Raw genomic sequence first — 14,417 nt, 5'->3', positions numbered from 1 at the left:
TTTCCAGCTAGAGGGATAGCAAGATCAGAAAATTCATTCCGCTTCCCCCACAACACCTATAATACTAGAGTATATTATATAAGCCCATTATTTCAGAGATGTGAAAACTGATCAAAAGAATGAGCAAATTAAGAAGCAAATGGGATGCTATCATTCATCTATTACCATTTAATACAACTTGTTTTACTATGAAGGCTGGCTATGAAGAATAGGTATTTTGCTTTGAGAGAATGACCATACTTCAGAACAGAAACAAAAAACTCATGCCTAGTGGCACTAGAAACAATAGCAAATTAATAGAAAACAAAGTGTGTGGTGGGAAAGAGAACCATATCTCTGCTAAGCTGAGGCTTCAGTTTTGACTGAGAAAAAAGACAGATTGGCAGGATATCCACAAATGTAACAGGAAGATTCTAGAAATGAGAGGGGGATAAGGGAACTAAATAAGCAATCTATTTATTCCTGGCTAACTGAAAGCTATATGTTCAGACAAGACTCTAGATAGCCTCAGACAAAGTAAAAGCCAAGGCACTTGATGAAACATGTCTGAATATTAAATGCATTCTCTCACAGAATAATTACCTAAAAAAGGATGGAAGCTATTACAAACTGTATTTCCATACAATCTAATGAACAAGCTGACCAATAAACTATGCAGATGAAAATGTAAACATAAGGAAAAGAGGCACACACACAAAAAAAAGAGAATGAAAATTTTAACTCAGAATTCAAGGGTTTTTAACTGCTATGGATAAGGATTCTACCATTACAACCAAGCAAATGACAAAGACATAGACACCTACAGAAGATTTTTTTAAAAGTTGCTATATATTATGGAGTTGCTATATATTATGTAAAATATTGAAATTTTGAGACATATAAACAACAGAAAAAGTTGCCCTGTATTTATTAAGTTTTTTTATTAAAGAATTTATTAACATTGATTTTTACATCATATTTCAAATGACATGTTTAACAAACGAGTATTCAAGAAGGGAATCTCTATATACAATCACTGGCACTTAGTTTTTAGAACATAATCAAAATTAGGCTAAGGGTTTGTACATCATAGATACATATTAATTTATGAAATAAAACATGTCTATACTAAGTTTTTTTAAGTAATCAATGTAAGTTGACTGGGTATTCATACCTACTGCATTTAGCAAAGAATACAAAACAGCTGCTATAACTACAAATTACAGGAAAGCATGTTTTAAAAATTAAAGATGAGAATTACACTAGAGGGAATTTCAATAAAGGTTAACTTTATAATTAAATTAATCAAGAGTTGAAACCACAATAACAAAAATAGAAGATTTGCAATTAGTGACAATGACTCCTATAATCCTATCTGCTCTGGAGGCAGATCTAAGGATCAGAGTTTGATGGCAACCTGAGCAGGAAAGTCTGTGAGGCTCTTTTCTCCAGTTAACCAACAAAAGGTAGAGGTGGGGCTCAAAATCAGAGAGCACTAGCCTTGAGCAAAAAAAGAAAGTTCAGGAACAGTGTCCAGGCCCCAAGTATAAACCCTAGGACCAGCACCCAAATAAATAGAAGATTAAGGGTTAAAGATTTTAAATGGCATTAAAAAAATCAGTGAACCTGAAAATGGTAAAATAAAATTTATACAATAGAAAAAACAAAGAGAGGGGCTGGGAGTCTAGCCTAGTGGTAGAGTGCTTGCCTAGCATGCACAAAGACCCAGGTTCAATTCCTCGGTACCACATACATACACTGCAAAAAACTGAACAGACTGAAGAAATCACATATATCTTAAGAAATCACACATAGCAACATGTGTGTGAAGGAATTATTAGAAAGACAAGAAAGTAAAAGGAAAAATATGTGAAGGAATAATAACTGCAATCTTCCTAAACTAGAAGGGAAATACAAACTATGAAGCTCAAAGAATCTTAAATATGAGAAACACAGAAATCTACATCTAGGCACATCACATTCAAAGAGTCTGAAGCTAGAAAGTAAAACTCATAAAAATACAGGCACAGAAATTATTTACCATAAATAAAGTAAAAGCAACCCACAACTAATTGGGAAAGCAGGATAGCAGCAGAAAGTAATTTAAAAAAAAATAAAACCTACAAACTGAAAATGCTACAACAAAATTATTACCCATATATTATCAAAATACAAGGAACTTGAGTGAAGACAGTGAAATTTGTTTTAATTATTTTTCTATGAACAGAACTACAATGTATAGTTTATCTCAGTTTAGGGACGTGGTAAAAATCAGAAATCTGGCTAGGGGACTATACCTTAATGGTAAAGAAATCCCCAATCATTAACCCCACAAATCTGAAATCTATTACCTACAGAATGACCTGTCTATAAAGGTATATCTTTTATAAAGCAAAGACAACAAATACTAGTAAATTCTCTTTTTATTATTTTTGTGCCAGTTGTGGGGCTTGAAATCAGGGCTTGGGCGCTGTCCCTGAGCTTTTTTGCTAAAGGCTAGCACTCTGCCACTTGAGCCATATCTCCAGTTGCAGCTCTTTGGTAGTTAATCAGGGATAAGAGTCTCATAGATTTCCCTGCTTGGGCAAGCTCGCTTCAAACTATGATCCTCAGATCTCAGCCTCAAGTACCTAGAATTATTCTATCTCACTTAAAAAATTAAATAACTGGGCCGGGAGTGTGCCCTAGTGGTGGAGTGCTTACCTAGCATGCACAAAGCCCTGGGTTTGATTCCTTTGTACCACATACACAGAAAAGGCTGGAAGTGGTACTGTGGCTCAAGTGGTAGAGTGCTAGCCTTGAGAAACCCCAAGGATAGTGCCCAGGCCCTGAGTTGAAGCTCCAGGACTGGCAAGAACAATTTAAAAATAAAAATAACTAGACAGAATAACCATTATATAAATTATTTTCCTTTAACCAATAACCACTCAAATATTTCCATCTTTTATGTAAACTGTTGTGGTTTGGATATGAAATGCTGCCTCCCCCGAAATGTTTAATTAAGGCTCTGTCTCCAGCTGAGGAGTTCAATGATTGAGAAGCTATGATCTAAACAACTGGTTCATATGTTGATAAATTCATAACATGATAATGGCATTATTGGAATGTGGCCCTAGCTAGGAGAAGTAGATTATGGAGGGAAAATGTATATTCCCCCATACCTTCCTGTTTCCCTGTCACTGCTTCCAAAACAACATGCCATGAGCAGCTCCGCTACACAATGCCCTCTTGCTAGGACCTCCTCTCTACGAGTCTAGAAACAACGAAGCCAGAGAGACATGAAATAAAAACTGTAAAGCCATAGCCAAAATAAATCTTTTCCTTCCTTTAAGTATGTTATCCCTGCAACAGATTCTAACTCACAGATACAGAGGCTTTTGTCCATTTTTACATGACTTGCCACCACACACTTAAAGAAGAAAAATTTCTGGAAGCTGGAAGCATGCAGTCAAGAGATTCCCAGAAGGAATCTCACAAAAATACGTAAAGTTCAGTTAAGAAAAGTCAATTTTAGATGAAGAGACAATCTGCAAGCTTAATGCCATGGCTTAATGTATGGCTGTCTATCATCTTCATCAAAGCTTATTCTATCAGGAGATCTTTTCTCCTCACTATAGAAAACTCCACTTTCAAAAGTGATAGTATATGGAGGGACAACTGGTGGACAAATGCAGCAGTGGTGCTCATTAGATATTATGTTGAAAATGAATAACACAATGAATAAGGACTGGAGGGGAAAACAGAGAGAGAGCAAGGGAAGAGATGACACTGTCTAAAAAGAAATGTACTCTTAGCCAGCCGGTGGCTCCTGCCTGTAATCCCAGCTACTCAGGAGGCTGAGATCTGAGGATCAAGATTCACAGCCACCCCAGGCACAAAAGGACCTGAGACTGACACTCTTATGTCCAATTAACCTTTAGAAAACAGGAAGTGGAGCTTGGCTCAAGGGTAGCAGTGGTAGACTTGAGCTGAAGAGCTCAGAGACAGCACCCAGGCCTAGTTCAAGCCCCTGACACCCCCCCACACACACAAAAGAAATATACTCTTAACCTAACTTATATAACTGTAACCCTTCTGTACATCACCTTTATAATAACAATAAAAAATTAAAAATTAGTATAATAGCATTCACTTCAAAGGTTTTGTCTTAAATTCTTCTAAAGATGAGGATTTTATCCAAGTTCTATTTTCCACTTTTGGTTATCACACTAGTATCAAATCAGTGCTTATATCTAAAGGCTTGATTCCACAGTAAATCAAAACCCCTAAAGACTCTAAAATTGGATTTAAAAAATATCAAAATTAGCCAGGTACGGTGACTCACACCTACAATCCTACTCAAGAGGTTGAGATCTGAGGGTCATGGTTCAAAGCCATCCCAACCACTGAAATCCAGGTTATCTCCAATTAACCACCAGAAAACCAGAAGTGGCTCTGTGCCTCAAGGGGTAGGGTGATAGCCTTGAGCTGAAGAGCTCAGGCATAGTGCCTAGGCCCAGAGTTCAAAGCTCCACAACCAACAAAAATAAACCAAAATAAATTTCGAAAAATCTCAAAATAACTTCATGTATATTTTCTTCCAAAAATATAAAAATTCAGTGTTCAAAACTTTCATATTTTATGAAAGGAACTGTAACAAAGTATGATTAAGTCTAGCTTAATCAGAAAATGCATTAAGCTACTGGACACAGAAGAGAATAAAAGCACATTATTTCTTGGTGAAATTCCTCAGAAAGGTCAGTTAGTCTTAGAAAAGACTGAAAACTTTAAATATTATAAGCTATAAAAAAAAACCACTGATAAGGATGAACAGTGAGATATATAAAATATATAGACATATATATGTATGATATACTATATTTTATATTAATGTTATATAAGAAAGTATATGTTAGAATACAATATAATGCATAATATACTATATTGCACATATGATATATAATATTAAATATTAATAGGTTGTTAAAAATAAGAAAAAAGAAAAAAAAAACACCGATAAGACAGTTATTTTAGGAAGATCACTATGAACAATGCTTTTAAAAAGAGATATGGGATGATAAAAACTAGGGTGGGGCCAGGAGTTTGTCTTAGTGATAGAGTGCTTGCCTAGTATGCACAAAGACCCAGGTTTGATTCCTTGGTTACCATATATATAGAAAGTAGTGCTGTGGCTCAACTGGTAGAGCGCTAGCCTTGAGAAAGGCCATAGACAGTGCTCAGGCCCTGAGTTCAAAACTGGCAAAAAAGAAAAATGAAATCAGAAAAACTATGGCAGTAATTAGGTAGAAATAGTGAAAAAAAATTTATGGAAAAAATAAATCTGAGAGAAAAGTCAACAGTTAACTGACCACCTATTGCTGTTGGATTGATGATGTATGGGGAGGTGACTTTTCAGAGGTCCTTGGCAGTGGAGTCCACTGGCATAGAACGTTGGGGAGCAGGAAAGAATGAATTCATCTTAGCACATGTTCAGTTTGAAACGAAATGAAACATAATAGTTGTATGTTCCAAAAAGTAACCTCAATGTGAATGGTACTTGAAGCCATACAGTATCTAACAACTATTTACAGAGTAAGAAATGACTAAATTTGGCTAGATTTCCAAAAAGCAGAAAACTTATGCCACCACCCCCCAAAAAAAAAAACTGGTCAGGAAATGGACTATACACAGTAGTACCACATATGCCTCAAGAAAGAGCATTAGCTAGGAATGACTTACACTTAAAACAGGAGAGAATCAATATAAAAGATTAAGAATGAATCTTGTGTGATTGTTGTTCTTAATGTACTGTTATTTCTCTTCTCTTTTTTTTCTTGCCCTTATGGTTAATCTCATATTGTTACTGTATCTGACTTTGTTACCTGCTATATTGTATATACATTTGTTTATTTGAAATAGGAAAGGGAAGGGGTTAGGGGAAGGATATGGGGACAAAAACATGAGAAGGGGTATCAATGTGTAAGAAGATGAATGTAACTGTAACCTCTACTATATATTATCCTGACCAAAAAGAAAAAAGAAAAAGAGATCCTAGCAATACCCTATTATTATCAACTCTACTCAGTGTTTGATGTTCCCAAACACATTCACTGTTTATCTGCTGTCTATTATTTACCAAATTATTTGCATAGTTGGGCATGAGTGGATTGGTAGATGTTTTGTTTGTATTAGAATTCAAATAAAGCCTATGCACTGTAAAAAAAAAATGATTGAGAATGAGCAAAGTTGTAAGAGGAGAGCCTCAATAGACTACAGAAACAAAGGAGAATGAAGATTTTTTGGTGGGGGGAGAAAGGATTCCTTCATGGGCTAAAAAAAAAAAAAAAGTAAATGAATTCTATTTCCTGTCAGCTACTTCAGAAATCAGCTCCTTGAATGCCTCATTTGAGAAGACTATGCATCTAAGTTAATAATTCACAGTCTTTCGATACTACATATCCAGTACAGTACTTTAGCAATAATAAGCATAAGCATAACACTAACAATTAAAAAAATATTGAGAATTTACTGAGTCCGGTACTACATCAAGAACATTATCTTTGTAACTTCATTTAATTATCTCTATAAATGTCTCAAATAACCAAGACTAGAATGCTCATTTTAGAGGAATTGCAGGATACACAACGAACTTGCTAGCAAAAAGATGAACAAAAATTAAACCAGATGTGTCAGATTCATGCTGTAAACCACCACAGTGAACTGGAACTCAATTTCATCCCACCTTTCATTTACTGTTCTATTACTGAAGCATACAATGGCAATACAGAAGACCTCAATATTGAAAGAGTTTATAATTCAGAGTGACTGTGGTGGCATTCACCTTTATTACTCAAGAATAGTACAACTCATAAGGTAGAGATGGGGGGCTTAAGGTCCAAGGCCATCAGGGGCAAAAAGTGAGACTCCATCTCAACAACCACTCTTGATGCATTAGAATGTACATATAAGCCAAGCTACATGAAAAGTTTAAGTAGGAGGATCAAATTCCTCCAAGGCAGAACTCAGGCTCCCTTAAATCTATGCCACCCACAGCCTTATATTGCAATACTTTCTCACTTACTCAGGCTAAAAGCCTTTAAGTGAGCATTCTTCTTTTTCTCTGACCTCATATCACCTGTCAAGAAATCTTGTTGGCTCTACCTTCAAAATATACCCAGGATTAGAGCAACTACACCCTCAAGTATTTATTTAATGGAAAGAATTGTTTTTTATATTTTATTTTTTATTGTCAGGGTAATGTATAGAGGGGTTACACTTACATTCACCAGATAGCAGGTGCATTACTTCTCATACATTAATACCTCTTCTCATGTTTTTGTCCCCATTTCCCTCCCCCCACTCCCTCCCAATCATCTTGATTTCCCCCTTCCCTTCCCTATTTCAAATAAACAAATATACAATGTACCAGGTAACAAAATCAGATACAATAACAATATGAGATTAACCAAAGAGCAAAAAAAAAAGAGAAGAGAAATAACATAGTACATTAAGGACAACAATCGCACAAGATAAAGTTCATATTTCCATAACCCAGAGATCCTTTCATTTAGTCTCATTCTATATAATCTCATGTAGTTAGCTTTTGAGCTATTGTAATCCTCTGCTAGGAGAGTCCTAGATGTGTACTAATTATTACAAATGAGGGAAACCATTAAGGCAATGTTCCTTTGGGTCTGGCTTACTGGAAATAAAATTTTTGTGCCACAGAAAAATCTACACATGGATATTCAAACTGCTCTATCTGAACAACTACCACATGTCCTTTAGTAGGTGAATGGATAAACAAGCTGTGGTACATATACACCCTACAATAGTACACTACTCAGTTATAAAAAAAAAAAGAATGATACATGTAACATGCATAAATATCCAGTGAATAATGTATGAGTATTGGCCTACAGATTATAATAAATGTATAACCCCACATGAAGGTATTATTAATACTAGAAAGTTGGGGAAAGTAGGAGGAGGTTTTATGGGAATTGTCTATTCATTCTACTCATTTTCCTGTCAAAAAACTTCCAAAAAGAGGCAAATAATTTTTTGAACTTGTAATTTAAAAAAAAAACAATTAAAACATTAAAAGATTTATTTCCAAAGAAGACATACAAATAGCCAATGAGTGAACACATTAGAGCATGTTAACATCATTAATCACTAGAAAAATGTAAACTAATTTGACAAAGAGGACTAGCCATGTAGTCACTTGCTCTCCATGAGTGAGGACCTAAGTTCAATCTCCAGTAACACACACACACACACACACACACACACACACACACACACACACACACGCACGCACGCACGCACACACGCAAACACACATGGTGCTGAAACCCCTATACCCACCAAGTTGGGTTTAATTTTTTTCAAGTGTTTTAGACAGTTCGGTGAAATTAATACTTATCCACTGATACAGGGTTGTAAAATAGTACAGCTGTTTGGAAAACAGATTAAGAATTCCTTGAATTATTACAAATCACTACATGACTCAGAAGTTCCTTTCTAGATATAGAGGCCCAAAACAAACATCATCTTTTTTCCTCAATGGTGGTCTCCTTAGAACTAAAAGACCTCACCCACCCTCATACCAAAAATGTATTGTAAGGTGTTTTAAGACAGAAAAGTCCTCATAATAGTCTCATTTAATTCACATAACACTGAAGGTGAGAAAAAAAGAAACATACACTAATATTTACTTTATTTTATATGGCAAACACTGGGCTGAATCACTGGTAGAGCAATAGTAATCCCATGTTGCAGATGATAAAACTGAAGTCCATCAAGTTAATAGATATGTGCATGTCTTCAAACCCACTATGTTGGCTCTGAAAAATACTGAGATGAATGGAGGGCAAGAGTGGAAAAATTCAGTCACTATATCCAATGTACATCATTTGAAAGTTGGAAAATTCAGTCACTGTATTCAATGTACATCATCTGAAAGTTGAACTATATAACGTGAAGGTATGGATGGGACTGGAAAAGACAGGGGAGAACAATGAAGAGTCACAATCAAGATGCATTGTGCTCATAATCTGGCTTATGAAATTACAATCCTTTTGTATAACTATTTAAAATTTCTTTTTTAAAAAAGGATACACAGCCAGACACCAGTGGCTCACATCTGTAATCCTAGCTACTCAGGAGGATAAGATGTGACAATGGCGGTTCAAAGCCAGCTTGAGCGTAGAGTCCATGAGACTCTTATCTCCAATAAACCAGAAGTGGTGCTGTGGCTCAAGTGGTAGAGCATTAGCCTTGAGCTCTTAAGAGCTCAGGCCCAAAGTGCAAGCCCCATGACCGACCTCCCCCCTCAATTTTTTTTTAATTTTAAATTTTTTTTTTTTTTTTTGCCAGTCCTGGGCTTGAGCTCAGGGCCTGAGCACTGTCCTTGGACTTTCTGAAGGCTAGAGCTCTACCACTTGAGGCTTTTTTTTTTTCTATGTATGTGGTACCGAGGAATCGAACCTGGGTCTTCATGCATGCTAGGCAAGCACTTTAACCACTAGGCCAAACTCCCGGCCCTTTTTTTTTTAATTTTAAAAAGAGAATATGCACACATATATTGAAGCTGTGGATTTTAGATCAGTAGTAGCATGTCTGCTCAGTATGTGCAAGATCCTGGGGTACATTTCCAAAAACAAGAACAAAAACCAAAAAAAATGGAAAAAAACAGAAAACTAGAGCTACAATCTACATCAAATCAACAATAACACTTTAAATCATCTAATGTTTTACCCACAAAACAAGTGAAAACAAGCAGGAGACCTTAAAATCTAAGAGTTGGTACAAAGGAAAACTGAAATTGTTATGGAAGCTAAGATCACTAAGTAATTAAAAATGCAACTTCCTGAGTTTCAAATTGGAAATGCTGACCATGACAAGCATAAGTAGTTTTGGGGGCTGACTGATCAATTCCTTGTTTTAATGCTAAAACTCTCCATTGATTAGGGATCTAGTTGAACTTTATTTAATATTCTATTAAGCACTTTCAAAGGGCCTATGTGAAGTAGATTGTTTGAGTGAAGTAATATGTCATAATAAAATGAACATTCAAACTGTACACAAAATAGTATTAAAATGAAGCTATCATACAAAATTATTTTAAAAGTTCAGTGCTAATATAGGTATAACTACTCTTTGGATGCCCCCCTCAACCATTATCCTCCTCATCTTTTCACCAACACACACTATCTCTCATGTCACCAGGATTACTAAACAGTTTACTAAGAAACAGGTTTACTTAACTGGGCAAGAACAAGATCCTATTACAATCTTTTCTCTTAACATACCTAACTATTTAATGCAACCCCAAGTACAAACTATTCTTAAATTTAAGAAACTGGTATTGTTTGGTGATAACCAAGAGAAACAAGTTGGTCAATGTATCAGATTTTGTATTTTCATCCCAACTACTTATACAGTTAACATTAAAGAAGAACAAAGAATGTTCTAAAATGGAAGAGTAAGAAAAACAGCTTTCTTAGTGTAAGGTAGCCTACTTTTTAGCATGTATATATTCTAACAATAAACACAATTAAAATCTTTAGGAATAAACACAGAATAGACTTGAACAAAAGGGAAAATATCTTATTCCTGGATCATATGGGTGCCTATATACATAAACACGTATAAACACATTCACATTCTTACTAACTGCCTACTGTAGGCACACATGAGCATGTGCATATACTCATAAGCCATGAATTCACACTTACAGTTTGTTGGCTCGGAGGCCTCAAGAGTTAATTTGAAAGGACTTTCAATAGCCATATCTGAGCCAATTTAGGTAGTTTAAAAAAAAAAAAAAAAGACCAAAAAAGCTGGGTGTTACAATCCTATCTACTTAAGTAAAAAGCTAAGATCCAAGGATTGATGTTCAAAGCTAGTCTAAGCATGAAAAGTCTATGTAATTCTTGTCTTTAATTAACTGCCCAAAAGCCAGAATTTTCTTTTGCGGTAAAGGCTGTTATTGGGGCAACTGGAGACGTTTACAAGATCTGTATATGACAAGATATTGTATGTATACAACTTTTGTGTATACAAATATTACAATAGAGTGAGATGAAGCACTGGGATTTTTTTTGGGGGGGGAGGAATGATTCAGTGATGCTACAATGTAGGAAGGCTCTGGAATAAGGCCAGCTTGGACTGGAAAAATCTGTGAGACTATTGTCTCCAACTGACCACCAAAAAGCTGGAAGTACAATTATGACTCAACTGGAGGGCGCTAGCCTTAAGCAAAAAGGCTAATGGACAGTGAATGCATGCACACGCACACACATCAAAGCAAAACCTCTTTAGAGTATTTTTTTTTGCCAGTCCTAGGGCTTGAACTCAGGGCCTGAGCATTGTCCTTGGGCTTTCTCAAGGCTAAAGCTCTACCACTTGAGCCACAGCACCATTTCCAGCTTTTTTCTATGTCTGTGGTATCAAGGAATTGAACCCTGGTTTTCATGCATGCTAAGCAAGCACTCTACCACTAGGCCAAACTCCTGCCCCTCTCTTTAGAGTATTTTAGGCAGTTTAGAGCAGTAAACATCAGAGTGCTATTTCAGAATAGTAATCACTTTATTTCACTCGATTGAACATTTAGCATAGTCTTCAGTACATGGGAATCTCTCAGTAAAATGTTGCGTAAGTAAGAGAAATAGAAGAGAGGACATCAGCAGGGCTTGTTACTAGCAGAGCTATAACTGAAGCATAGTTCTCCTGACTCCACTACACAATACAAAAATATCATTTCCATGCATATAGTGTGTTACTTCAGGTTCCTAGGGGTACAAGGAAAAGGGAAGGCATCAGAGAATGATGAAGTGTTATGGAGTGGGGAAGGGGTGACAGTGCTGCAAGGATGGAAGGACTTATTCAATATGAAACATATTCAACTGTATCAAATGCACCAGTCAATGCTTCTCTAATCTCTCACACCAGTAAAGCACAATGCAAGGAAGGATTAATTTTCATAGGATTTTATAGCCTCACTTAGCAAGGTTTACAAAAATGTTCATCTTTGGTTAAGTTTATCACTATAAAATATATAACTAGAAATTAAGTAGCTATAGTAATCAAGCTAAACAAAAATTAACACAACAGATGAAATATTAAGCAAAATGAAGCAACTGAAATCAGTCTTTTACATGCATCAAAACAGCAACAAAACACATTAAATACTCCAAAGTCTTACCTTAAATCTCTTGTCCTGCAATACTTTCTTGATGGCAACCAATTCTCCTGAATCACAGAGTTTGGCTTGATATACCACACCAAATGATCCATTTCCAATCACTTTAGTGTCTGTGTAGCTGACTTCTTGTGGCCGGTCTGGACCCTGCCCAGGAGTTGCCACCACTGTGGTCACCTTGCTGCCATCCTTATCTCCTAGAGAGGGGGACGGGGCGGGGGGGGGGGGGAGAGAAGGAGAGAGAGGGAGAGAGAGATGTATTTAAAAAGATAAAGAACTAAACAAAATAATACTACAAAAACTGTCTAAGCATATAAAGTAAACTATGTCCTTACTACAAATCTTTTATTTTGATTTTTTGTTATGGGTAATGAGGCTTGCACTCTGGCCTTGGCACTGTCCCTGAGCAATTCAGCTCAAGGCTAGTACTCTACCACTTGAGCCACAAGATCATTTCCTTTTTTTTTTTCTGGGGGGGGGGGGTAATTGGAGGTAAAAATCTCAAGGACTTTCGTGCCCGGGCTGCCATTCTCAGATCTCAGCCTCTTGAGTAGCTAGGATTACAGGAGTGAACCACCAGTGACCAGCTACTACAAATCATTTTAAAATATTCATCTTAGGTTCTAATACAGAAATGTTTCCTTTTAAAGAACTTTTTTTGTTTGTTTTGGTCGGTCATGGGACTTGAACTCTGGGTCTGGGTGCCGTCCTTGAGCTCTTCAACTAAAGGCTACCACTTGAGCCACAGCGCCACTTCTGGTTTTCTGGTAGTAGGAGATAAGTCTCACAGACTTTAGTGCCCAGGCTGGCTTTGAACCATGATCCTTTGATCACAGCCTCCTGAGTAGTTAAGTTTATAGGCGTGAGCCACCAGCACCCGACCACTACAAATCATTTTTAAATGCTCATCTTAGGTTCTAATACAGAATTGTTTTAATGATAAGCATCTTTAACCACCATCCAGTTACTCTACAGATCAGGTAGCATATTTAATCTATACATTATTATTATTATACATACATAAAATATATGATCTATAAAACAAAACATTATTTTCTAGGAATAAAAACTTCTCATGAAATAAATATACTGTTCCTATATTAAAAGTAGTAAGAAAGCCAAAAGTAGTGACACCTATCTGTAATCTCAGCATTTGGCAGGGAGAGGCATTCTAAGTTTGAGAATAGTCTGGGCTACACAGCAAGGCATTATCTCAATAAACAACAATGGGGGCTAGAGGTATGACTCAGGTGGTAGAGCACCAGCCAATGAGTGAATGCATCAGATGTGCTTGGGTCCCAGTCTCAGAATAAAAATAAATAACAAGGTGAAAGGAAGAATGCTAATTTGCCTAAAGTCATATACAAATAATGGACCTATCAGGAATTATATGTAAATATAAAGGACTCAGTTCTTGCTTTGAGGTCTTTCACCTGAAAATAAAATATGTACAGCTGAAAATATCTAAATATGCTAATTCTACTGAGAACATTCTATCTTTATGGAGGCAAGATTTTGAATTTTTTTTCTTCCCTGTACCTTTTCCTTTAAAAAATAAAATTAACACAGTATCTTTTGGAGAATGGTCAGATGGGAAGAATTTAAATTTGGGATTAATAAATGTAAAACCTAAAAACAAAATCAAACCCATTCTAAAAGTAGTTTACCAGTGTGGTCCTGCTCACTCAGGGCCCACTTACCTTCTTCTTTCTTGGTTTTTCCTCATCTATAGCAACAAGCCAAGGGCTCCCCAATTCAAGCTCTAGAGCCACATGTTACTTAACAAGTAGGGATAGTCAGTCCAAAATCATCTTATTCTTTGACTTCTTCACCTATTTTCAACTATTTAGCATCTGATTTTTTAAAGTTTAAATTGTTCTTGTCAGGATTTTGGAATAAAAACAGGTTCTAGAGACTAGAATTTTTAAGGTAGTACGCCTTCTCCTTCTTACTTTCCTGAAATGTCTGAAATTAATCTCAGTAAAATTTAAGTTCCTTGGACTCATTAGCTAAACGATGCTTTTTCTATTACTCTCCCATTATATTGTAGTCACACAGTACCTAAATTCACATAACCTTATGAGAGAAAAATAGTATCTTATAAGCACTTCCCCTATCAGATAAAAATTGCTTGATAGTGAATATTCAAAGTGTTGCTGGCATACTATAACCAGTATTTATATCCATTTACATTCATCAAGTATTAATACAGACAAATGCTAATAAGTAATGTCTGTGTGACTGACAATTT

General features: G+C 36.0%; 1 protein-coding gene across 3 annotated transcripts in view; it reads right to left on the bottom strand.

Annotated features, from left to right (window-relative positions):
* Window positions 1–14,417, bottom strand: part of Gsk3b (glycogen synthase kinase 3 beta) — a 131,540-nt gene that overhangs the window by 70,630 nt on the left and 46,493 nt on the right. For all 3 annotated transcript variants that reach the window (XM_090345700.1, XM_090345683.1, XM_090345689.1), the window contains exon 2: window positions 12,170–12,363. In XM_090345700.1, the coding sequence (XP_090201826.1) occupies window positions 12,170–12,363 (194 nt within the window). The remainder of the gene's footprint in view (window positions 1–12,169; window positions 12,364–14,417) is intronic.

Source organism: Megascapheus bottae, chromosome 1, assembly GCF_031878675.1.
Source record: "Megascapheus bottae isolate mThoBot1 chromosome 1, mThoBot2.hap1, whole genome shotgun sequence".
Lineage (NCBI taxonomy): Eukaryota > Metazoa > Chordata > Mammalia > Rodentia > Geomyidae > Megascapheus > Megascapheus bottae.
Note: the sequence above shows the minus strand (reverse complement) of the source record. Positions and strands in the feature narration are given on the sequence as shown.